Raw genomic sequence first — 23,122 nt, 5'->3', positions numbered from 1 at the left:
GGCTGTAGTCTAGACAGGATCAGCTGCCTGTCTAGCGAGCTACTGATCCGGCGAGAAATACAGTTTTCATACGACAGTCCCCCATACAATGCTCCTTGTGTAGACCGTGCCGTACCGGTAGATGTCGTGCTGCTGCCAATGATTCTGGCGACGAGGACTTGGGCGACGGCGACGACCAAGAAGATCCCCCGCTGTCGGAGCGCGCCGTCTTCATGGCCTCCAGGATCAGACTCGATTCAGAGCCCGGCGAGGACATGGCGCTCTCGCCATCCTCGGTGGTGACCTCACTCGTCCAGTCATTAACAACGACGTCAGACGCACCGCGGCTAATGATCTCAAGGCCCAGGCTCGTCTCATTTTGTGACAGCGTTTGGTAGACGGCAGCCGCCCGCCGGTGTATGGCCGGGTCGCGGCACTTCTGTAACACGCAGCGAATAATGGGCGGCAAGCTGCAATCATACATGGGCCAGCCGTCAAAGCTGGGCGGCAGCGCGGCGACGATGGACTCGGCAATTTCCACAATCTTCTCGTAGAGGCCCGTGAATTGGTCCCATGACTGATCCGTCTCGTCCAGAAAACAGGACAGGTATACTTCGGCGATATGGATGGCGCACAGGATCACCTTCAGCGTTAGCTGGAACTGGAGATCCAATTTCCGCTCCTGCATGGCTGTTATCAGCTCTCGCCATTTCTCGAGCCGATCCATGAATATTCCTTGGCCGTCCCGGTACTCTTCCAGGTCAGTTGCTTGGTCTGACAAAGCCGCACGTCCGCGGATCGTGAATACGGTTAGACGTGTAATCATCCGATCCCAGGCTTGTTTGGTATGTAATCGCGACGCCCCCTCCTCGGGCAGCTCAACAGTCTCACGTGGGTCGATATGGAGTTGCAGTGCGACCTGATACATGGTAGGATGGACCGCACAGCTAGAGAGATTGGCCGAGAACATCCTTGGCAAGATCATCTCTGCTTCTGACACCCCTTCATCATCTATCTCGGCGGCGATCTGGGACATGTCGGTGCCATCGGCCTGGAAGGTGATGAGACTGCCACGAAGCATAGCAATGGCGTTCCCAGCCAGCCTTTGTACAGCATCCGAGTTGCCCTGCATCTGTTCGAAGACCAGGAACAGCAAGGTCGCGATGATAACGGTGCGCGGTGGCGTCGCACTTCCTTCCAGCCCTACTCGGCTGCGAAATGTCGAGAGAGCTTGCGTGTAATTCTGGATAGCTCCGCGATAATGTGTGCTTCGCATCAGCTCCCGCGACAAGGTGCGCCGCGGCACCTGTCTCGCACTCGTACGCGCCGCATGTTCCAACCCCGCTTGCGCAAGTGCGCCGATGGCGAGCACGGCGTGCCGGACTGTCTTGTCCCTCACACTCTCCCTCAGCACGGATCGATACCATAATTCCGGATATGCCAGCTTCTTCGCAATCTTGCTTTGGTAGAGCTCGAAGTAAAGCCCCTCTCGTGAGTTCAGGTTGTAACATCGAGGCTGGTAGAACAGTGTGCCGGTCTCGTGCACCGGTGACGATCTACAGGAGGAGTCTGGCGACGAATCTTTTGGTGACTTGGCCTCCGCGCCTCCCGTGTATGCGCACTTGTGGTTGAGCTTCTCGCAGCGAACGCAGTGAGGTTTTCGCTCATCACATTTGACCCGCCGCTAAGCCCAGAGTCAGCAGCACGTTCATTCCCGTTCGCCATTCGAGTGTTCGGATGGCGGACCTGCCCCCTCCCCTGCTTCACGCACGAGGCACCACGATAGGGACCGACCTTCTTACAGGTATCACAGCCCGTTCGGACTTTGGGCTTGCTTGCGCGTTTCCGGGGTACGAGCGGCGCAGTCATGTTGCAATCTGCACCTATGCTAACGGCGCCGTAAGGTGGTCACGATCCACAAAGTGTATGTCTTGGCCTTGTACCCGAGGGTTTGGATCAGTCAATCGGGGTTTCATGTATCAACCCAATGAGATCAGAGCGATGTGCGAGTTGGAAGGGAAGAACAGATTCGCGGGAAAATGATTAGAGGGTGGCGAGGCGGATTCAGCCTTAAAAAGTTGTTATGTAAGACAGACACCCTGTTTCTTGTCTCTAATAACCAACAGCCAGTAGCCAGTTCTGCGGCTCCTTTCCCCCGGTTGTCAGACGGACAGGCCCCCTCCCCTTTTGGGGGGTTAACTTGAATGGGCTAGAGTTGCGTTGGTGACTCCAGTGTATATGCAATGGAGTTTTCGGACATGGGGGAATGCGTGAATGAAACCCCAAGAGAGACTGAACCTGGCTGGCTGGAGGGAGTGGGAGAGAGACGTGAGATGTGGTATGCACTCATATGTATAGCAGCCCCCCGCCGGAATGTTGTGGCATTGGTCTAGACCCTTGCGCAGCAATATTGGGATAGGCCATGGCCAATTATAGGCAATACAACAACGGCAGCTCGGCGCCAGCCCATGCTGACGGCCGGCCAATCAGGGCGGGTGAAGGGCCTCAGGAAGCATGGGGGGCACTTGGCCGTGCAGCAAAGGCAGCAAGCCTCGACCACAAGTGCTTACGCTCTACTGCCCAGTTGCATCGCGCATCTCCGAAGGAGGCGCATTAGGATCAAACGTCTGACAGACACCAATGCTGTCAGCCTGCCAGCACGGAGCGGAGATGCTGTTCGGATGACGTGTTGATGGACCGTGGTTTGAAGGCACGACTATATTGCCCGACAGGGTTCTTTACCGACTTTTAGTAGAGAGAGCTGAGAGCCCCGAGCTGAAAGCCTAAGCACGCACCGCTGAACCATTCGCCCACAGTCGCATGCATATGTCTCAAACGCCGTTTGAATCTCGGGACGGGCCCTGAAGATCTGGCGTTCGACACGATCCGAACATCGCTATCGTGCGTAGCTCGAGCAGGGCGTCTCCTATGATGGTTGTTTGGTAGTTTCGTCCGTTACCCAATCACCCGACGTGGGCCGACTTGCACTTGCATTGTGCATGTATGTGTATTACAGGTGAGCGCATAGTGCTGCCTGTTGTAGCTATTCATCAGTGCACCGTTGTCTGACGTATCTGCTTCCACGATACTTTCCTGGAAGTCTACAGCAACTCGCTCTGGATGCGGTAGATGTACGCCACTACCTCAGGCAATGCCCCCTCTTCGCTCGGTCTAGCAATGGGTTCCGAGTCAGCGGCCTGTTTCTTTGGACCGGTTCCGATAGTACTGGGCAGCTGAACGGAACACCAGAGATATCCGTCCACTCTGACGGTATGCAAGTTCAATGGCATCAGTATAGTCTGACCCTGCTTCACATGTCATCGGTCTCACCGAAACCCGGACAGTCCTGCATCGTTGGCAAGACGTTGTGTTTCGGACGGCAGTGCTCCGTCGTGGATGACCAGGATAACCCAGCCACAGCATGCAACCATAAAACCAGCTGATATCGTGCTGAAAGCTCCAATTCCTATATGGTTCACTGCCGGGAGCACGACAGCCGTACCAATGGCGCCAAAGATATACCGGACCAAGTAGTTTCCAGCCAACACTTCAGCGGACCGTGATGGTATGACATCTGCAAATCTGATCAGTGGACAAGCAGACATGAACAACGGGTTGATGAGGCTCACCCAGGCAGTAAGTGTTCAGCGAAGGAAAGATCATCAGCTGGGAAAAGCCTTGCACAAACATGGAGATGACAATGACGGGGATTCCACCCCGATCATACTCGAGGCACCAGCCGTAGATTAGCAAGGAGCCGGGAATCCCCAGGCCCATCCATGGCACAGCGCTGCGCAGGCGATCTTCGGGTTTACGCTGGCCGTGACGTTTCCTAATCCACTTCTTGACAACGTGGTCCGACCAGCGCCCCCCGAAGAATGTGCCCGCCAGGTAGCCACATCCAGGGGCTAAATAGAAAAGCCCGGATTCGAGGGGCGTTGTGAGGTTGAGGCGGGGATTGATGACATAGACCTATACCTTTGTCAGCGGCTTGAATCTCTTGGGGGCAACTAAATAACAGAAAGGAGGCTCACAATCGGTGCCAGGAAAGAGTACATGTTGAAGACCAGAGACGACGAAGCCATCGACACACAGACAAGCTTCAAGCTCCTGAACAATACGAGAAGGCGAAATGGGTTGACAGCAATCATCACGGCGTGCAATCTCTTCTCTCTCGGAACGGACAACCATTGTCTGTGATGGATGGTTTCTGGTATGAATAAAATAGCCAATAACGATGCTAGTCCGGCCATGGCTGATTGAAGCCAATAGATAGCGCGCCAGTTGGCGTAAGTGACGATGGCACCTCCAAGCAAGGGACCTTTGATATTGTGAGTTGTGGGACTCGATGATAAGGGGCAGGTGCGTTGAGAACAAACCTAAAGCAGGGCCAATGAGCGTTCCGCCTAGAACTTGGTATGAGTTTTCAACATGGTCAGTTAGAATTACGATTGCTGGCTTACTCATGAACCAACCGAGAGCTGTTCCTCTCTCCGTCTATACCCGTTATGTTCATCAGTTTCCTTCTTGTTGTTCGTCTAATTTGGGGAGATAGGGGCATTCCAGCCGAGCCCCAGTGAATGGGGATCTATGTCGCCACGTACAGGTTTGTACAGATCGCCAATACACCCGGAACCCATAACCAGGAGTCCTGTGCCTCCGAACCCACTCAGCATCCGGAAGGCGAAGAACGCAGCCAAGTTGGGAGCCAGCGCGGTGCCCAACGAGAACGCAAAGAACAAGATGACGCTACTAAACAGCACCACCTGCCGCCCGCACAACGTGCTGATGGATCCACACAGGAGCGACGAAAGCCCCATGGCCGCCGTGTAAAGCCCATTGGAAATGTTGACTATGCTACCGGACGTCTGAAAGGTTTGGGCAATCTGCGGCACTGCCGTCAGGGACCCCGTGGATGACATGGGCGAGAGAATGGCGCAAAAGGCCAAAATAGCTACGAACACAGCCTTGCGCTGGGGGCTGAAACGATCGTATACCGGGGAGTCGTCTTTCACGATGGGCGGTCCGCGTGACGCGCTGCTACCCGAAGGCAGTTCGGGCTCATCGGTAGTAGCCGGGACCGTTTCTGGTCCCCTCGCCGCTTCGACATCAGGGCGCGGGGGCGAAAGCACCGGGAGCACAGCGCTGGGAGCTTTGTGGTCTGCCATGTCTGACAAAAATACATTGATATCAATGCCATGGTGAAAGGAATATCCAAAGCGTCTTCACGGTACTAGATGGCTGCTGGGCGATATCGGCTTGGAACCTGTCGGAATGGTCCGAAAGAGAGAGGCATCCGCGGACCAGCATGGGCGACTCGAAACGAGAGGCAGTTGGCGTGCTGGGTGGATAAGGAGGACAGGGAGGGGACAGGAAGATAGGACGGAGAAGGAATAGAGATATCGGCGTCACTCCCGGGGCTGACGGTGGATCGCTTATTCCCGTCCCCCGGCCGGCTGGCTGGTCTGCTTCAAAGGCCAAGGGGACATATTCGCCCATCAAGACAGACATCCTTGCCAAGATGCAGAAGCAAGAAGAGAGGGCTGGCCAGTAACGAACAAGAACTGCGAGTAAAGTCCGTCACTTCTGCCATCCTACTACCACCCTGCCACCCTTTTCGTGCAGCTGTGATAATCAGTCCAACCAGCGACCACTGTCAGCCAGGGTGTCAGCAGCTGCCAGGTAATAGTGGGTGCTGGTACAGTACGTATGTCAAGTATAGCGGGACCCCCTTCCCCCATTTGCTAGCATCTCAATTGGCCCGCCAGCTCCCCCTTCCCCCCTAAACCCCCTAGTAAGGTTACCAGATTCACGCATGCACCCCTGTAGCATAGAAGGTTGAGCGCCCGGTCCAGGCTGGTTGTTTGATTTTCCACCTTGGTTCTGCGCATCGCTGGCGGGTTCTTCTGTCTCCTGTGTTCGCAACTTGCAGTGTTGTGACCACGTTTCCCTATTCCGTCCACTCGATTTGGATCAGATGAAAAGTTGATCCATCCCGAACCGATTGTTGCATCTACCTAAAATAGTCTTACGGTGCAGACCGACCGAGGGTCCGATGCAGACAGTTTGACGCGTACCCGTTATCAGCCAAGAAACAAGCAATTAAATCAGCCTTTAGGTACCTCCTCGCCCTGGGTACTGCCAGCCAGTAGCCAGCCAGCCAGACACAAGTCCGAGCGGCCAAACTGGCAAAACTTCGACCAGCGATCCGTCCAAGTCTCACAATCCCCGATTCTCAGCCTCCTGCCACTTATCCTTCTATTTCTTGAATCTGACAAACGACCCTCGACAAACGTAGCAGCCTTCTCTCACAAGGGACGCGCTTCCTCCCCCACCCTGCCGCTCGTTATTCGATCGCCACTTCCAATTGCAGATTTGTTGGACTGAAGGGGCCATTTGGATTGACGATTTCTCGACACACTCGAGTCCTCTTCGTTCCGCCCGTGTCCTGTTTCGTTTTGGAATAGGGGCTTCAATCTTTTTGTCACTGGGCTGCCATTTGCTGTTGGGCACACCTTTTAATCGTCGGCTTTGCTTAATCGCCTGGCCTCGTTCTCCAATCCGGCTCCATGTTTATTTTCAATCAAGAAAATCATTAGAAGCATCAAGACGTATTCTCTGGAGGCACATTTCATCCCAATAGCTTCGCATCCGATTACGACCCTTTAACGATTTCCACCCGTCCCTCCCGAACGAGCCCTCCCTTGCCTATATACCTCCTTTAGGAGCCGACGGCCTCGCGCGTTCCGCTCCCATGGATCTCTTTCGCCGCGCTGTTCAGCGCGTGCCTAACATGGCACCATCACTGCCCACAAATGACGAGAAGGGGCGGCCCACGAGACCTAACAGGATTGGGTCTCGTCTAGACTTCTTCAGAAGGCCGCTTCGCTTAAAGGGCAACTCCAGCATATCCGTTCCCCTCGGAGTTGTTGTCCTTTTTCCCTGCATCGTTCTCATTCTCATTCTGGTGCTATTTGTTCGACACCCCAGTTCGCCTGGCAGGATCTTGATGCCCGCTGGCGCGCCTCCCGCCATTCGAAAGATCAGCGAGGAGCACGATAAGGTATTCGTCCAGGGCTGCTTGCAGCCTGATACTAGCACGCCCCGCGCCAATGCTGCCTTTGTGGTCCTTGCCCGAAACAAGGAGCTGGATGGTGTCATCCAGTCCATCAAGTCGATCGAGCGTCACTTCAACCGCTGGTACCACTACCCGTACGTCTTCTTGAACGATGGCGAGTTCAATCAGACCTTCAAGGACATTGTCCGCAACTACACCTCAGGCGAATGCGAATTCGGTCGCGTTGGCCCTGAGATGTGGGGATACCCCGAATGGATCGACACCAAAATCGCCAAGGAGGGCATTGCCAAGCAGGGAGACGCCGCCGTCATGTACGGTGGCCTCGAGAGTTACCACGCCATGTGTCGCTTCTACTCTGGTTTCTTCTACAAGCACGAGCTCCTGGCCAAGTACGAGTGGTACTGGCGCCTGGAACCCGAGATCAAGTACTTCTGCGACATCACCTACGATCCTTTCCTCATGATGGAGAAGGAAAACAAAACTTACGGTTTCACCATTGCCGTCAAGGAGCTCCGAGAGACAGTCCCCAACATTTTCCGCTACGCTTCTGCCTACAAGCGCCTCAACAACATCAAGTCGCAAGGTCTGTGGGAAATGTTCGTCGAGCCTGTAGAGAAGCCTGAGGACAAGCCCAAGGAGGAGGACCAAAGCAAAGTTCCTTTGCCCGAAGAGATCCTGCGCAGCGATCCCGGCCACAACGGCCTGCCCGAAGTCGACCCCGAGGCCATGGAAGGTGAATCCTACAACATGTGTCATTTCTGGTCCAACTTCGAAATTGCTCGGCTTAGCTGGTTCCGCAGCAAGGAGTATGAGGATTTCTTCGAGATGATGGACCGCAGCGGTGGCTTCTGGATGGAACGAGTAAGTGAATCAAACAGGAAAACGCATCAACGCACGCAATGAGCTAACACATGACGTAGTGGGGTGATGCGCCCATTCATTCTTTAGCTGCCGGTGTCCTCCTGGCTCCCCGTGATATCCACTACTTCCGCGACTTCGGTTACCGACACACGACCATTCAGCATTGCCCTGCCAACGCTCCCTCACGCCAACTGCCGCGTACTCCGTACCTGGAGAAGACCACGCTCGACCCCAAGAAGCGGGAAGAGGAGGACGCGTACTGGGAGAGCTGGGACCCCGAGAAGGAGAACGGCGTTGGTTGCCGCTGCCGCTGCGATACCGATATCGTTGACGTTGAAGGTAAAGAAGGTTCCTGCTTGGCTGAGTGGGTAGATGTCGCCGGTGGCTGGGCCAGTCCCTAAACACTCCGTTATTCGAGTCAGAACAGACGGAGTCTAGGGGCAATGAATGGCCTCGCCATCCAACACCATGTCGCCCTACCAGCGAGCGACTGGACTCTTATTCAAGGTACATACACGAGTCGCATTCGCATACGCGCACATATCGCATGGGATTGGGGCATGGGTGCGAACCCATCGGCCATGATGAAACTGGCTAGCATCTATGTGTGTAACGATGCTCTTGTGCCCAAATGCGTATCATCATTAACGCATAGTGGCCACGAAAGTATCTTGTTTCGATTTACGAAGGTCTGGAGTGGGGATGCGGCGTCATGAAGTGCACAATACGCAGCTCAACGGGTAAAAGGATGGGACGGAGCAAGGAAGACATCTTACGAAGATTACCCTTTGGCCGGATTGCATGTACAATGAATGGAAAACTGGATTTTGATTGGTTGTCACCCGGCAGATAAAACACTTGCGTATATGGAAGAGTAGTAGGTGTTAATATGAATCGTACATAATATTCCTTCCTGCATGATGACTTATATATACATGGCTAGATCCTGAGGACTCGACGCTGTGAACCGTCCCCTCTGACACCTAGGTAGCTTGACAGTATGCCATGCCGAGAGACCTCGTGCAACGAACATGGAGCTCTGATGCTGGTATCGTAGACGGCTAGTGCGCCCCAATTGCAACCGGCGCGCCGACGAGGCGCAAGAGGGCGGCGAGCCATTTATCCACAGGAACGTTTTTCAAGAACAACTGGGACTTTCACGACTCTCGTCGTTCTGGCACTTACTCGTATTGCTTGAATACTAATCAGTATTCAAACATCGACCATATCGTCAAGCACGCAAAGAAAGTTCGCACCACGAGATAAATACGAGTTAATCGTAGACCAGGCACGCCACAATTCTTCCATCACAGGACAAGTTTGAGAGAATCGAAATGTATTGTGCCCATCACAGATGGCGGTGTATAAAGAAAACCAAAGCTACCTTTTTCCCCTATCACCTTTCATCCGGAACGCCACGCCATGCAAAGCTGTAACCTCGATATAACGCTCAATTCCCTCTTGTCTATCAACCAGGGCAACCGTTTAAGTGCTCTTAGCAGGTATCTCCAAGACGAACTGAGGGCCGAAACCGCCAGGCTGGTTGGAGATGGTGGTGTTGACAACGGCGGCCAGAGGGGACAGCGAACCACACTTCTGGTTGCGCTGGAGGGCCACGATACCGTTAGCACCCATGGGGTTGGCCACGAACATGATGCTCTGGTCCTTGTCCACGCTGAGGCTCATCATGCGCGGGCTGATACCGCCACTCGAGATCTGGCTCTTGAAGTCGATCCTGGCCTTGCCGTCCTGGTGCTGGAAGGTGAAGAGGGAGACATTGTCGGTCTCGTTGCCGGAGAGACGGTTTGTGATGTAGATGTCTCGTTGGTTGTTCGCCACCGTCAGCTCGCCAGCCGCAGCCGTCGTAGCGTTGGCGGGAGGGAAAGCAGGGCCGTACGAGCTCTCGCTCTGGATGGCAGTCAACTTCAGGGTGTCGTCGGCTTGCTTGTCGATCTTGTACAGCTTAATTAGGTTCATCGTCTCGCACAAAACAACGTAGTGAGAGGGAAGCGCGCCGGGAGCGGGGTTGGCGGTTAGGAAACCGCCATGGCGAGGGCCGCATCCGACAGGTGCGACGGCCGTGGTGCTCGTGATGGTGTAATCCTTCTTGGAGTCCAAGATGTGGATGGCGTCACCACCAAGGTCGTTGACGGCAAAATAGCGGCCGCTGGGGTCGGGGACAATCTGGTGTGCCCGGTGGGTAGTTTGCTTGGGGTTGAGAATGTCACCGGTCAGGGTGACGTTCTTGATGAACTTCATGCTGCCGTCGGCAGCCGAGGTGTCCCAGATATCAACCGTGCCATTGCTATAAGACCCGCCAAGAAGACGGGTCTTGTCAAGGCTGAACTCGAGAGAAACAACACCGGGCGAGCCCGTCTTCTCCGCGACGGGCTTGTCCGACAGCTTGCCGGTAGTCGGGTCGTAGTTGAACAGGCGGAGGGTGTTGCTGTTCTCGTCGACAGCGTAGAGATGGTTGGGGTGCTTGAAAATCATCCAGCTGGCGGATTTGCCCGTCTCGTTGACGGCGCTGATGGACTTGAACACCTTGCCGTCGAACTGGAAAGAAAGGATCTGGCCGGCGGCACCGACGACCAATTTCTTGTCGACGGCTCCCTGGTCCTGGCGGGCAATGAGTGAGGGTGCTGCTAGGGCCAGCCCCAGGTTCAGCATCATTGAGATCAATCGTACCATTTTGTGTGTGTGTGTGTGTGTGTAAGAGAGAGGGAGAGAGAGAAATAATCAAATGTTGTCGTGTCTTTTTGAAGCGAATGTCTTTGTCGAAAGAAAGAAAAAAGTCAAGTGGTGTGAATTAGAGTCGTTTGGTGAGTGAGAGAACTTGAGATTGCGGTGGGAGCGAGGCACACAGTCTTAATGTACTCTGCGGCACTACGGAGTACGCGTTGGTCCAAAGGATCCAAAAGAGTCCAAGAGACAAGGAATGGGCACGAGAATCAGATGTGGTTGTCGTCGGGCAAAGACAGCCAAGGCGCAGGATGAATGACTCGTGGGGAGAGTTGGTCGGCAGTGGTGGACAAAGCCAGGTGAGTGCTCCTTTGTTTGGACGGTTTACAAAGGACCAACTTACTGTATGTACGTACCCAAGAGGCGCAGCCGTAAGCAATCGAACCAACACCCAACAATACAGTAATCCCAGACGGGCAATAGAATGCTGGATAGAAGGCTTTCGTCCGTCCACTGCCCGGAGGCCACAGGTGGCGGGGCCAGGTTTTTAGAAGGTGATAGGCCTCAAGGGTCCCTCCCAGACGGCGAGGCTTAGCGCTCTGCGGGGGAAAAAGGGGGCGCTGTGGGATAAGAGCCCCGGTGTTTGAATCAAAAACACTCAGCACCGCTCGTCCAATCAATCCAGCCAAGCCGCCTTCTTGACATGTTCCCAACTGAGAGGAACCTTGAATTCTGTTGCGCGATACGAACCAATGCATGCATTACAATGCTTCTCTTTTTTACATATGCTTTTGAAATATATATGATATGATATGTACAGGCCATGATTGCGGTCATCCCCTTCCTTCATCCCCCAGCCTAAGACATTAAAACCCCGACCTGTTCCACTAAGATACCCAGATACCGAAAACCCCCCTCATCTTTTCCGTTTGAAATACGAAGGAATGGACAGCATTCGATGCCATAGCGCACCTTCTCCCACCAATGCCCCTATGTGGAATTGGATGATTAATAACACTGCAAAGTTGGGGATACACGGATTGTAAAAGCCCTTCATCTCGAGAGAAACCCGGAACAAGTCCGATAGGCAACGCTTGCGCCGCCCTTGATGCTACTGATTGCCGTGCCTGCCTGTGTACGGAATGCAGACGAAACACTGCTTTAGAGCCAAAGCATACCGGCGACAGCAATTAGCGCCGCGAAGGCACTGGCGCCGAGAGCGCGCTCCTGCTTGTAGCCCTCGTTGGCGTTTCCACCTGTGGGATTGTCACAGTCCTGGGCGAAGCCTTTTTGCGTGCACTTCGGCGCGACACCGACAGGAGTCGGGCCGTTGCCATCGGTACCAGAGCCACCGTTGCCCTCGGGATGAGCAGCCGCCTGTCCGTTCGTACCGGGGCCGCCGCCGCTCAGGCCAGGAATGACCTCCATAGTCTGGGTGGTCGAAGACTTGGCATAGTCCTTGTCCATATCCAGGCCAGTTCCGAGGAGCGATTTCAGCACCGTGGGCTTGTCGCCGTTACTGACCGACGTGTTGAGTCCCTTGTAGTCCTCGATCGTGTAGCTCTTGCCCGAGTTTGTCCCCGGCGCACTCTTGGTCTTGTAGCATTCGATTTTCACCGAAGCAACCGTGGCGAAGTCGTAGCCGTAGTTCTTGATGTCCTCGCTGTTCCAGTCAATCGCGCCACCGGCCCAATCAACTGTTCCCTTGGCGTTGGTATCGGCGCCGCCGGGCCAGAGGGAGAATTGGACTCGTGACGGTGTCTGAGGGAAGTCCCACTGGTTGGACGTCTTGTTCCAAGTATCCGACTTCTTCTGTACGCGGCCGACCTTGCCATCGACGAGCCAGGTGATGTCATCAGGCGTCCACCGGATCTCGTAGTCGTGCCAGTTCTCAAAGGTATTTTGGGTGCCGGTGATATTGCCAGCATGCGTGTCTGGATAGAAGGGTTAGCAAGACGGAAAGTAACGGCGGCAGACTTGGCTTACAGTCAGGGATACCCTGGAAATAGTAATTAGTTTGAGTTACCTCCAAATCAGCACCCACCCATTCGAAGTCAATCTCGTCTTTGACGTCGCTCATGAAAATAAAACCGGTGACAACCCCGCGACCTCGACTCGTCTTCATTCTCGCCTTGACATTTCCATACCACAAGTATCCAGTCGAAGAAAGAACAGTTCCGGCGGTGCGGGGAGGCATGGTCAGGAGCAAGCCGTCGTCGCTAGACAGGGGCGTGCCCTGCGCCACCCATTCCGACTTGGAAGCGTCTCCCAGATAATCCTGCACATCAACGACTTTGTCGGTCGAGCCCATCTTCATGTCCCGATCAATGCATACGGGCGACGGGACGCAAGCGTCGAGCGAGAAGGAACTTCGAGGGTCGCATCCGCCGAGACAGTACGCACCGACACCGCACTGGCCATATTCTGCAGGGTGGATGTTAGACAAACTCGACGCATGTCGGCAAGCCGTTTGTGTACCACGCGGCGCACATGTGGCATGCCAGTTGGAGATTGCAGCACTTACGGGAGCAGCAGGGGGGTCTCCTTGGGACATTTTGAAGTCTGCGAGCAAGTCGCCGGTTTGTCGGCGGCAAGAACAACTGACGCGCCCAACAGAGCAACGCCCACAGACAGCATGGTCCGCCTCATTTTTGGTTGATGACTCGGAGTTGATTCGTGCGTGTATGCGCGCGGGGATTTCAATGACTCGGATGTTGCCGGTGTCAAGCTGGTAGAAGCGACAGGAAACGAACGCAGGAAACCGAGCGTTTTGAAACAGGTCGTTTTATCGTTCGGGAGCTGCGCCAATCGTGGCAACGACGGTATTCAATACAAGACTATTCAAAGACTTTCGGTTCAAGGGTGAGGGAGGCGCAATTCGATGGACTCAGGTTTGAAAATAACCCAAAGTCTCTTTGAGAGAAGCACCAAGAGAAGAGGGGAGTAACAATGGCACTGTCGAAGAGCGAATGGCAAATGCAGTGTCCCGATCTGTGGCAGGGAGGAATGCGCAAAGAGTTCAGGCTGCGACAGCGGTTTGGATGCACAAGCTGGCTAACGATGGTGAAGAAGGATTGGCGGTTTGAGGTGACAAGCAGGTCGTCGCCTCCAAACGCGCCAGAATCAAACGAATGAATTGGGTGGTTATTACTATTTTGACACCTTTGGGAGTGGGTGGGAAAGAGAGGGAGAACCAAAGCCGAGTCGAATCCGGAGATGGACGGTCGACTTTGATGGCTCTGTCTGTCTGTCTGGGGTTGGCTGGCACGCACTCTGACGGTGGCCCAATTCAAGTGGAATGGTCGTCCGAACAAGGAAACATGCGTGATGTTAGGTGATGTTAGGGGGGGCCAAGGTCGGCTGCGACCTCACTGCTCGCTGCTCGCTGCTCACTGCTCACTGCTCCCTGGCTTGCTTGGTCAGAAATCCGCAAATCTCGTAAATAGTGGCGCACGAAGCGCCCGTGTTGGGATACGCTAGGGTAGGGAGCTGGGTGATCTGGACTGCTAGACTGCTAGACTGCTAGACTGCTGGGGCTCCGCGATAAGGCCAAATCCCCAGGCCAAACCCCCAGCATGAGTAAGTAGCCTAACCTAGCATCTGCATGCATCTACGAAACGCCCTTTCTTAGAGGCGGGACATCTATTCGCATCTCCAGAGAGAGAGTGTGTCTCGTTCAATCGCGGTTTGGTCAGGCGGCGAGATGTCTCGCTTCGGTTCGGGCTCGGTTGCATCAGGGTGGGAACAACAGCGGCGATAACCACCACCACAACAACACAAACAGAGCTTAGAGCTATGTATCTGAGCCGTCTGTGCTGCCTTCCGACCGCTATCCAAGCCCTTCCAAGTGTGACAGGCTTAGCGCGGCAGCTGAGACCACAATCGAGAGTCAAATTGGTTCAAGTGTATGAATTACTGTATCTCATGACATCTGGAAAGGCGTTGCTCACGATATGGGACCATTAGATACGAACGAACACCCTGCAGATGGTCCGGTCGCCTTGCATGAATAGAAGGGGAATTACAAGCAGGGGCTAGCTAGGTGCTAGGTCAGCAGGTCAGGATGGTAGGGTGGCATTCAGCTCGGATTCGTTGAGACGCATGTAATGGCCGAGATTGCGATTCTCACCACGGGTATCCCTCGATTCCAGAAACAAGCCAACCACTCCGAATACAGATTGATACACGTTGATGCATATTGATTTCTCTCGCAAGCCATGGCCGTTTGAGCACGGGGAAGCTGGATGAACGGGTCTTGTTCTTTGCCAAGGAAACCCCAGATCTGATCCACGACCTACTTCTTCCTGTCACTCACCTACAAAGGATGTACCCCGTGACCGTGGCTCCGTACTTACCCCGTAAATCGATTCGACACGGGGCGGCAGATACATATAATCCACCCAACATAGTTTTTCTCCCGACAAAGCTTGTCGCGGAGCCGCAAGCTTTAGAATTACTTGCTCCCAATCTCCAACTCATGAGATCACGGAGCTGTATGTAGGTTGCATCAGCGACCTGCTCAGCTAGGATATCACCCGCCTTGGCTTCTATTGGCGATGCCTTCTTACATCTGGATTCCAGATTCCGAATTCCGCAGCTTCGGCCTCGTCTGTCCGGATACTTGAGATGTCGGTTTCTGTCTTGGAGTCCCTGGTCCTGGTGGACCATGGCATATACTGGGGTCCAGGATTCCCCAGGGATGCCAATTGCCGCTGCTCCAGATGACAGCCATTGCATGATAGCATTGGCAGCGGTGCTCGTCCAGTACGCCGAGATTGGATTTGTCTCTCGAAACTACAACCCCGTGGAATTAAGTGTCACCAGGGCAAACCGGGCAGTCTGTAATCGAGACGCACTCCGTCCACCCGACGTCGCATGAGCATGGCCTCGCGATCGGGTCGCGGGTTTCTGGCATGACGCCATCGTGAGAGGATCAGGAGCATCCTGCTGCAGGCCGCGTCTTTCCAAGGGCTTCAAGAATGACCTGTTCCCGTGGCTTCTGTCAAGATGGTCGTTGTCAGCAACCTGCAGGAACTCAGAGTTTGGCGACGCTATCGGCAGGTTCTGCAAAGTCAATATTGGCTAAGGAATAAGGGAGGAAACAGCATAAACTTGCTGGCTACTTTGTGGCCGAGTTTGACTCTTTATACCAATACGCCTCGTAGCCAAGGGAAAAAGAGCTCGCGCGTTAATACAAGTCGAATCGAAGCAAGCCATCAAATCGACTAACGCAACCATGATCCCACTTTCGTCGGCGAGAACGGCATCAGCGGCAGCGCAATCCGCGACGACGGCGTTCCAGAAGGTCCTCTAGGCCAGGACAAGTCTAACGCCAGCTTGGGGAAACAATCTCGTACACGGGAAACTCAAAATGAGAAAACACTCTTCGTCCTTTCGCAAGCTGAGGGTTACTCGGGCCCTTCCACTAGCGTGGCTATGCTTCAGAGTTATTTCTATTCTCCCCCATTTGATCCAAGACATCGCTCGAGAGTATTGCGGGAAGACGCTGAGGCGATCCCTGCCCCAAACCATGATGACGGGGCAAGCAAGGAAAGAGGAGAGAGTTGCCAGACGAGGAGCAGGAAACAACGTTAATGATATTACACAAAAACCTTGAGGGCAGGCCTGCCTTTGACAATAATAATGACACTGAGCATCTCTCTCCCTCTCGCGCGCTCTCTCTCTCTCTATTGCTCTCTTTACGCCATGATTCTACTTTTTGCTTCACCATCCCATTCTCCTCTATCCTGTTTAATACCACTAATAGTACGCTCTGTGCATTCAGCACTGCTGCGTTGACCTAAACAGCAGCATCAGCACGGCCAGGAGGCGTCGTTCGCCGCCGCCTTAGATCCTAAGAAACTTCCACAACGGGCACAGGGGGCCGCACTACGCGCACACGGGATAGTAACAGCGTGGCAGCGTGGCAGGCAAGAGCAATCATGGCCATTCAAGCGGAACTAGGACCGCCCGTATTACCACCACTGCCTCTACAGCCACCGCTTAAGCCGCCGTCGTTGGCCGTTCACAATATTAATAATTACAGCATCGGCAATAGCAATCATAATAGTAATAACCTTAGCAGCGCACTACCGCGACAATCAAGAGAACAAAGTCAACAGCATAATCATCGTAAAAACCACCATCGCCAGCATGTTTATCAACAACGACATCCGGCTGCCTACAGTCCATATCCATCCATTGTCCCCTACGGTCGTCCACGTCCTCCGGCGACAACAACAACGACAGCCTTACAAGGCAAGCCCCTTGCTACACCACGGCCTTCCACGCCTCCGGGGACGGGACTATATACGACACTGACAGATACAACTCCAAGGACCGAAGCACCGCTACCACAAACGCAGATCTCGACCACGCCAAGCAAAGCCTCGCAGCGTCCGAAGCAGCGGTCTCCCCGATCTGCTACCACCCCGCCTACCCCTACCGCCGCCGTTGCGCAACCGCAACAAGCGAGAGCGACAGCAGCACGGCCGCCCCCGCCCGCGCACCGCAGGATCCGTTATCACCAGCACCACGTGAGCCGCGCCTCGGCCCGCAGCGAGCTGACGTTGCTGACGTCGGGCCCGCTCAACAACAGCCTGCTGCAGATGACGTCCCAGACGCCGGTGCTGACGTGGCCGCAGAAATGTGTCCTAGCCATGTCCAAGGAGCGATACCTGGCCTCGGCGCCTAGCATCGCCCACCAAGTCTTCCGCTCCTATTACGAGGATCGCGATGACGCCGTTGACTGCAGAGGGGATGACGGCGAAACGGCTGCCATCAGCGGCTTGCCGTCTCCGCCACCAGATCAAGACAACGACTGTCGGTTCGAATTCCATTACCAGAATGATGACAATGACCGCATTGCGATGGCAACCGCCCCGGCAGCCGCGGCCAACCCCTATCACCTCCAGCAACAGCAGAATCGGGAGACATTGGCCGGGAATTTCGACGTAGGAGAAATAAGCAGTCTCAGTAGCGAAGAACCCCCCAACATGATGGATCTGCCCCCTACCGGCAACGGCAATGACAACGCTACTGCCGGCGAAGTCTCTTCCGTTTCGTCGTCGGATAACCCTTCACCGAAACCACTCGCGCTCCCCGTGAATATCGCGGCGGCAATCCCTGAGCGACAGCAACAACATTCACATCAACATCAACGAAACCCCTCGACCCCCTCGACCCCCTCCCACCAGCGCCCTAATCTCTCAGCTAACCGTTGGCGCCGCCGTCTTCCGCATCGACGTGCGGAGCCAACGACCCACCATCCTGCTGCTGAAGAAGCGCGCGCCCACAGCAGCAGCGCCGGCCACGACCGGGCCCGCGTCCGGCCCCCCTCGCCGTACCAGCAGCATCACCCGCAGCACCACTACAACCGGCCATTCCTAGAGCAGCTACCGCGCCACCTACTCCTCGACAACGACGGCAACAACAGCCATAACAACGACGGCGACGACGCTACCAAAAGATCATCGTGTCTGCCGCCGCCGGCGGTCTGGGAGCTGCCCAGCGGCCGCGTCGACGACGGCGACTATTGTATCTCGGACGCCATCGCCCGTTGCGTCAAGCGCCTGACCACGCTCAACGTCGTCCGCATCTCGAGCATGCTGCGCGAAACGACTATTTCCACCGCAGCCGCAGGCAACAGCGCCCGTTCCCGTCGCGATCGTCAGAACGTCGACTACGACCCCCTCAGGGCCCTGCCCCGAGGCGCAGCGTTCACCTCAGCGGGGGCAGGCCTGGCCGGCGGCAACGTGCGCTTCATGGACGAGGAAGGTTGGCCGGATCTCACGCCGACGACGGAGAAGATGCAGCTGCAATTGAACTGGACCGTGCTGGTAGCCAATGTAGAAGACGTTGTTCTCAAAGGGGTTGAGCACGAGGAGTTTGTATGGGCCAATTGGAACGTGCTCGATATGTTAAATCTAACGAGCGCTACTCGAGAAGTGGCAAAGGAGGCACTAGAATGGGCAGGGAGGTGTTCGTTTTAGCGAGAACAAACAGACTGGCAGATCAGGAAAACGGCCCCTCGACGAAGTTCGGAGCATATACTACTTACTATCCAACCCTTTAAATCAGTATGACCACTTGAGAAGTACTATTTACTATACAATGCAAACCAAATAGCAAACAACTTGGCCAAATAAATTCAAAATGACTAGACATTGAATCAGCATCCTTAAACGCCCTATATTTCACGCACCAAGCTGGTTGGGTGCCGCAAGGTCGTACGTCACGATCACGCCACGCCCAGCAGATATTCATTCTATCCGCCGGTGCTACCAGATGAGTGAACAGTAGATGGACTATTAACTTGAACCAGCTCATGCGGATGCGCCAATGTCTGTCTACACGTTAACTATTTTCGTTGACAACCTCCTTTGCCATTCCAACCAAATGCCCTATCCATCCCGTGGGGGAATCGTAATTCGTGACGAAAGTAAAGCAGGCGCATAGTAATTGCTCCACCGATTAGGCCCGTGAAGGCGGTGCTGAGTTTTCTGTTTTGGTGCTCATGTATTCCTACACAGCCATTTATACGGCTACAAAGCTAACGACTGGAACCAGATGCGTTTTGGGGGTATGAGAAAAAGATAAGAGAAGAGAAATACGAAAAGAACTTCTTGGGGCCACCTGGAAGCTGTTTGTTGAAGTAGGAGTTTCAGATCGTGTCTTGGCTCCCTGTCTCACTGAAGCTGCTGTTCTGTGAAGTTTGCTCCGCGAATGAGCCGGACAAAACGCCAGAACGTGTGCGTGTGGGCTTCCGACGCGGCGCCACGGTTGGCAACGGAGCTGATGGAGAAATAGCGTCCGAGACAGGATCCTAACGTGCCTTCGGGGGTTGGAACAGCTCGGGGAAGTGCTCTTTCGCATATTGCTCGCATGCCTTCGCGGGCTTGCCAACCTTTTGGCCAATGCTCTTCCACTTGTTGTTTTCATACTCCTTAATCGCGGTAAGAAGTGCATGGCTCTGCCAACCTTCATTAGCATGTCCGGCCCGACTCTTGGTTGGCTGACAACGAACCTCGTCTTCGGCAAACTCAGCGTAGTGCATGTCTTTATACCAGTGTTTCTTGACACTGCCTTCTGTTCTAGTCGGGAAAGTCTAAATAAAGCAGGTGGGTTAGATTCGCTTTTGATATTCGAGCGAAGTGACTGACCTTCGCAATTTCAGCCCAGCTAGCTCCCTGATCTCTCATAGCCTTGAGGCGTTGTTCTTCAGCTGGAGTCCAGGGCGTGTTTGTTCGACTTTTCTTTGCTGGGGGCGGCGCGGGGGTGGAGTTGGCATCCTCCGCGGCGGCGGCCGAGGCTGCTGCGGCCGCCGCAGCAGCTGCAGCGGTGGATGCAGCGGTGGCCTGCGAGGGAGCAACAGCTGGTAGGCTGGCCGGGGCAGCAGTCGTTGCAACTGCTGCGGGGGCGGAAGCAGGAACCGTAGCAGGTGTTTGTGCCGGCGACGGTACAGCTGGGTGTTGTTGCGCCTGAGGGTGCGGGACCGGCTGTTGCTGCTGCTGTTGCTGCTGCTGTTGTTGTTGTTGCGACGGCGGCTGTTGTACTTGGTGGGGAGGCTGGTGCTGTTGCAACTGAGGATGCAACTGCGAATGCGGCGGCTGGGGGTATGCTGCTGCGGGTGGTGCTGCTGAGGTGCAGGTCGCTTACGTCCACGCTGCTGGGGCGGCTGCGCTGGCGCCGGCGTGGGTGTCGGCTGTTGCTGCTGGGGAGGGGCAGCAGCTTGAGGGATGGTCATAGGAGGCTGCACAGGTGTCGTATGGTGCTGCTGCGGCTGCTGCGGATGTTGATGTTGCGGGTGCTGAGGATGCTGGGCATGCTGCACGTGCTGTGGGTGCTGCTGGTGCTGCTGATGCTGGAGCGGCTGGGGGTGCTGCTGAGGATGCTGACCATGATGGGGCTGTTGATGTTGTTGCGGGTGGTGCTGCTGTTGCGTAGCGGCATTCGCCTGTTGAGCGTACCCGGTGAAGTCAGGCCGACGATTCATATCGGCCTGCTGGTAGGGATGCGATGAACTATACCGAGGGCGCATTGTTAGTCAGGTCCCTCCAACTCCGTCTTCGTGTCGCATGAAAAGACAGCGGCCGCAGCGCTGGGATGAAGCCAACATAATGGCTGCACATATTGTCGCTTGTATTTGGGTGGCGTTGTTGCTCTACTTGAGCAACCAGGGCGGCATAGGGGTCGCTCCTTCGTGTTGCGGCGCCTGCCCGGGGCAAACAACGAACAAGCGCCGCGGTGATGGCGGCAGCGGCAGGAGGAACCACACCCAGACGTGCGGTAGTTATAGGGGACGTAACACCCAGTGCCAAGCTTCAAGCCGGTGAAGGGTAGTGACAACGTCCATTATGTGACATCAAGGATGAAGGTATACATCAGGTACAGCTATCCACCCTGTCCTGACCTTTTCGTGTATACCTTCAAGCCGGTGCTCCATGGGTACGTGTGCGAGAAGGTGGGAGCGATTGGGGTATTCGAGGGGGAAAGCAGCCACTAGGTTGCCTTCCACCAAGTGGAGTTGAGAAGAGCCAGGAAGAAGTCACATAAGAGGTGGAAATGCTTAATAGAATAGAGTAGGATGGGATGGGCAACCAAGCAAGTGACTTGTACATAGAGAATTGGGTACTTACTGCATGTCATTCGCATGTTGGGCGGAGCTCTGGTAAAGGTACTCCGGCACAGGGCCGACCTGCCACTGCTGCATGATCTGTGAAGAGACTAGCGTGTCAGCTTTGGGAGGATGTCAAAAGTAGCGGTACAGAGGGAAGCAATTTTTTCCTCCTCTGCGAAGCTCGACCCGATCGCGTCAAAATTGGGCAGGACGGGCGGAATCAAAGCTTTGAGATACTGGAAACAGAGAATGTGATGTGAAAAGCGAGATGAGATGGTCTGCTCGTCCAAAATAACTTGACAGCAACGGTGAGGAGAGAGGACTGACGCGGGATGGATGGCTGGAAATTTGAGCCAACTGGCGGCGCCCGGAGCGTGGTGGCAAAGTACGAGTGAATACCAAATGGAAGGCGGGTGGGAGTTGGGGTTTGGTGTGTGTGGAAGAGGGGGATGGGTGAAAACTTGCGACGCGGTAATGAGATGGGGTGCGAGGATGATGATGGTATGTAGCTACCTGGAAGATTCCAGGTGACTTTTTGGGGATAGGTACGGAGTACCCGGGTAAGATTGGGATTTGGCAGCAAACTAGCTGGGTGATGGCAATGATGGTAACGATACGCAATATGACCAAAAGCTTTGCGCGCCGGGTCCAGCACAATTTGAGCCAAGCCCAAGTCGCGCGCATACGCGTCGGTGCGTGCGGTGTGGTGCTGCTTGCTTGATGCAGCAGCAGAAAACGACAGGTACGTCTCCCGGGTAGCAAGGTGGGTGCAATATCTCGAAGGGGGATCGAAAAGAATGGATGGAGCTGAGAGAAAGTACTGTAGTAAGTGACTTACGGGCGATGTAGCTTCGACTTTGCCAAACTCGACCCGACCGAGTTGCATGAATCAGCCGTCAATGGGCGACTTGAAACTTGACTGCAGAGATTATACTCGCAATCTGTTTGCGTGGGACGGAGGGCCAGCAATCTGCTGCTGCTGCTGCTGCTGCTGCTGCTGCTGCTTGTTTTCTCAGCAGGACAAGCGCGGAAACAAACCGAGACGACGGGCAAGGAAACGAGTCGAGACGCGCTCTGGCTGCTCTCGGGTCTGTCGTGTTGCGTGTGAGGGAGCAAAGAAAGTTCTGATCTGGGCTGCGACTCGACAGAGTTGAAGTATGTTAGAGGTATGAACCGCCAACCAGGTACTGTATTGCGTGCGGGTTTGTAGATCGATCAAACAAAAATCGAATTGAGCATGTGGAGATGAAATAGAATAGTTGCGAGAGCCTGCGTTAGAGCCAGTGTCGAAGTACTGATACTCTGGGGAGTCGGGTACGTGGAAAGCTAGAGAATGGGAAGTATCCGTCTCCTCTTTCGCACTTTCTGGGTAGCAGGTACTCTCGAGTGGGAAGGGGGAAAGTCAGGACGGACGAGGGTCAAGGGAAGAGGGAGGGTTATGCAGACGATGTACGATGGAAGTAGAGACGTGGAACCTAGCAAGTAGTGCTTTCCCTGGAAAAGATGGGGTGGCAAGTATTGACCACTACTTTTAGGTCTGGGTACGCGACAAGAGGACGAGGAGCTGGGAGCGTGGGAGGCACAGAGAGGACAGAGGAAGGGGGGCCCGGGCCACTAGGTCAAGGAAAGAAGGAAAAACATCGGGTGCGGGTGGAAAAACTGGTAGCGCAAGGCTGAGACAGGCAAACAAGGCCGCAAGGGAAACGGCAAATAACTTATCAGCCAACACCGAGGAGGAAGAATAAAAGTGGTGGCAGGCAGCTGTTTCGAGAAAAAATGCCCCGGCCCGAACTACTCACCTAGTGTCTAGAGTATCGCGAGCTTCTGGTTGGTTGGAGTGGGTGTTTCCCTGTCCCTGGGTCGGTCGGTCGGGGCACCAAGTCGGGGGGGTGATGGTGCGTGTG

General features: G+C 54.8%; 7 protein-coding genes across 7 annotated transcripts; 2 read left to right on the top strand and 5 right to left on the bottom strand.

Annotated features, from left to right (window-relative positions):
* Positions 1-31: 31 nt before the first annotated feature.
* PG998_007482 (uncharacterized protein) lies at positions 32-1,848 on the bottom strand (the record flags this gene model as incomplete). The annotated part of the gene is made up of 2 exons (XM_066874298.1): positions 32-1,663; positions 1,726-1,848. The coding sequence occupies 2 exons, from the start codon at positions 1,846-1,848 to the stop codon at positions 32-34; spliced, it is 1,755 nt and encodes a 584-aa protein (XP_066730243.1).
* Positions 1,849-3,080: 1,232 nt separating this feature from the next.
* PG998_007481 (uncharacterized protein) lies at positions 3,081-5,147 on the bottom strand (the record flags this gene model as incomplete). Its single annotated transcript, XM_066874297.1, has 7 exons — positions 3,081-3,243; positions 3,310-3,553; positions 3,609-3,951; positions 4,014-4,300; positions 4,359-4,391; positions 4,443-4,476; positions 4,584-5,147. 7 exons carry the CDS (start codon positions 5,145-5,147, stop codon positions 3,081-3,083), a joined length of 1,668 nt encoding a protein of 555 aa, XP_066730242.1.
* Positions 5,148-6,733: 1,586 nt separating this feature from the next.
* On the top strand, positions 6,734-8,319 carry PG998_007480 (glycolipid 2-alpha-mannosyltransferase; the record flags this gene model as incomplete). Its single annotated transcript, XM_066874296.1, has 2 exons — positions 6,734-7,918; positions 7,978-8,319. 2 exons carry the CDS (start codon positions 6,734-6,736, stop codon positions 8,317-8,319), a joined length of 1,527 nt encoding a protein of 508 aa, XP_066730241.1.
* A 1,084-nt stretch (positions 8,320-9,403) lies between these two features.
* On the bottom strand, positions 9,404-10,588 carry PG998_007479 (isomerase YbhE; the record flags this gene model as incomplete). Its single annotated transcript, XM_066874295.1, has 1 exon — positions 9,404-10,588. The coding sequence occupies one exon, from the start codon at positions 10,586-10,588 to the stop codon at positions 9,404-9,406; it is 1,185 nt and encodes a 394-aa protein (XP_066730240.1).
* A 1,173-nt stretch (positions 10,589-11,761) lies between these two features.
* Positions 11,762-13,249, bottom strand: PG998_007478 (glycosyl hydrolase family 16; the record flags this gene model as incomplete). The annotated part of the gene is made up of 3 exons (XM_066874294.1): positions 11,762-12,534; positions 12,587-13,047; positions 13,125-13,249. The coding sequence occupies 3 exons, from the start codon at positions 13,247-13,249 to the stop codon at positions 11,762-11,764; spliced, it is 1,359 nt and encodes a 452-aa protein (XP_066730239.1).
* A 3,293-nt stretch (positions 13,250-16,542) lies between these two features.
* On the top strand, positions 16,543-18,591 carry PG998_007477 (uncharacterized protein; the record flags this gene model as incomplete). The annotated part of the gene is made up of 1 exon (XM_066874293.1): positions 16,543-18,591. The coding sequence occupies one exon, from the start codon at positions 16,543-16,545 to the stop codon at positions 18,589-18,591; it is 2,049 nt and encodes a 682-aa protein (XP_066730238.1).
* An 833-nt stretch (positions 18,592-19,424) lies between these two features.
* On the bottom strand, positions 19,425-22,104 carry PG998_007476 (uncharacterized protein; the record flags this gene model as incomplete). The annotated part of the gene is made up of 6 exons (XM_066874292.1): positions 19,425-19,571; positions 19,626-19,706; positions 19,762-20,006; positions 20,057-20,622; positions 21,238-21,314; positions 22,057-22,104. The coding sequence occupies 6 exons, from the start codon at positions 22,102-22,104 to the stop codon at positions 19,425-19,427; spliced, it is 1,164 nt and encodes a 387-aa protein (XP_066730237.1).
* Positions 22,105-23,122: the final 1,018 nt, after the last annotated feature.

Source organism: Apiospora kogelbergensis (genome assembly GCF_038363985.1).
Source record: "Apiospora kogelbergensis strain CBS 113332 chromosome Unknown utg000005l_segment0_segment0, whole genome shotgun sequence".
NCBI classification, from domain to species: domain Eukaryota; kingdom Fungi; phylum Ascomycota; class Sordariomycetes; order Amphisphaeriales; family Apiosporaceae; genus Apiospora; species Apiospora kogelbergensis.
The sequence above is the reverse complement of the archived record's forward strand: the minus strand, read 5'-3'. Positions and strand labels throughout refer to the sequence as shown.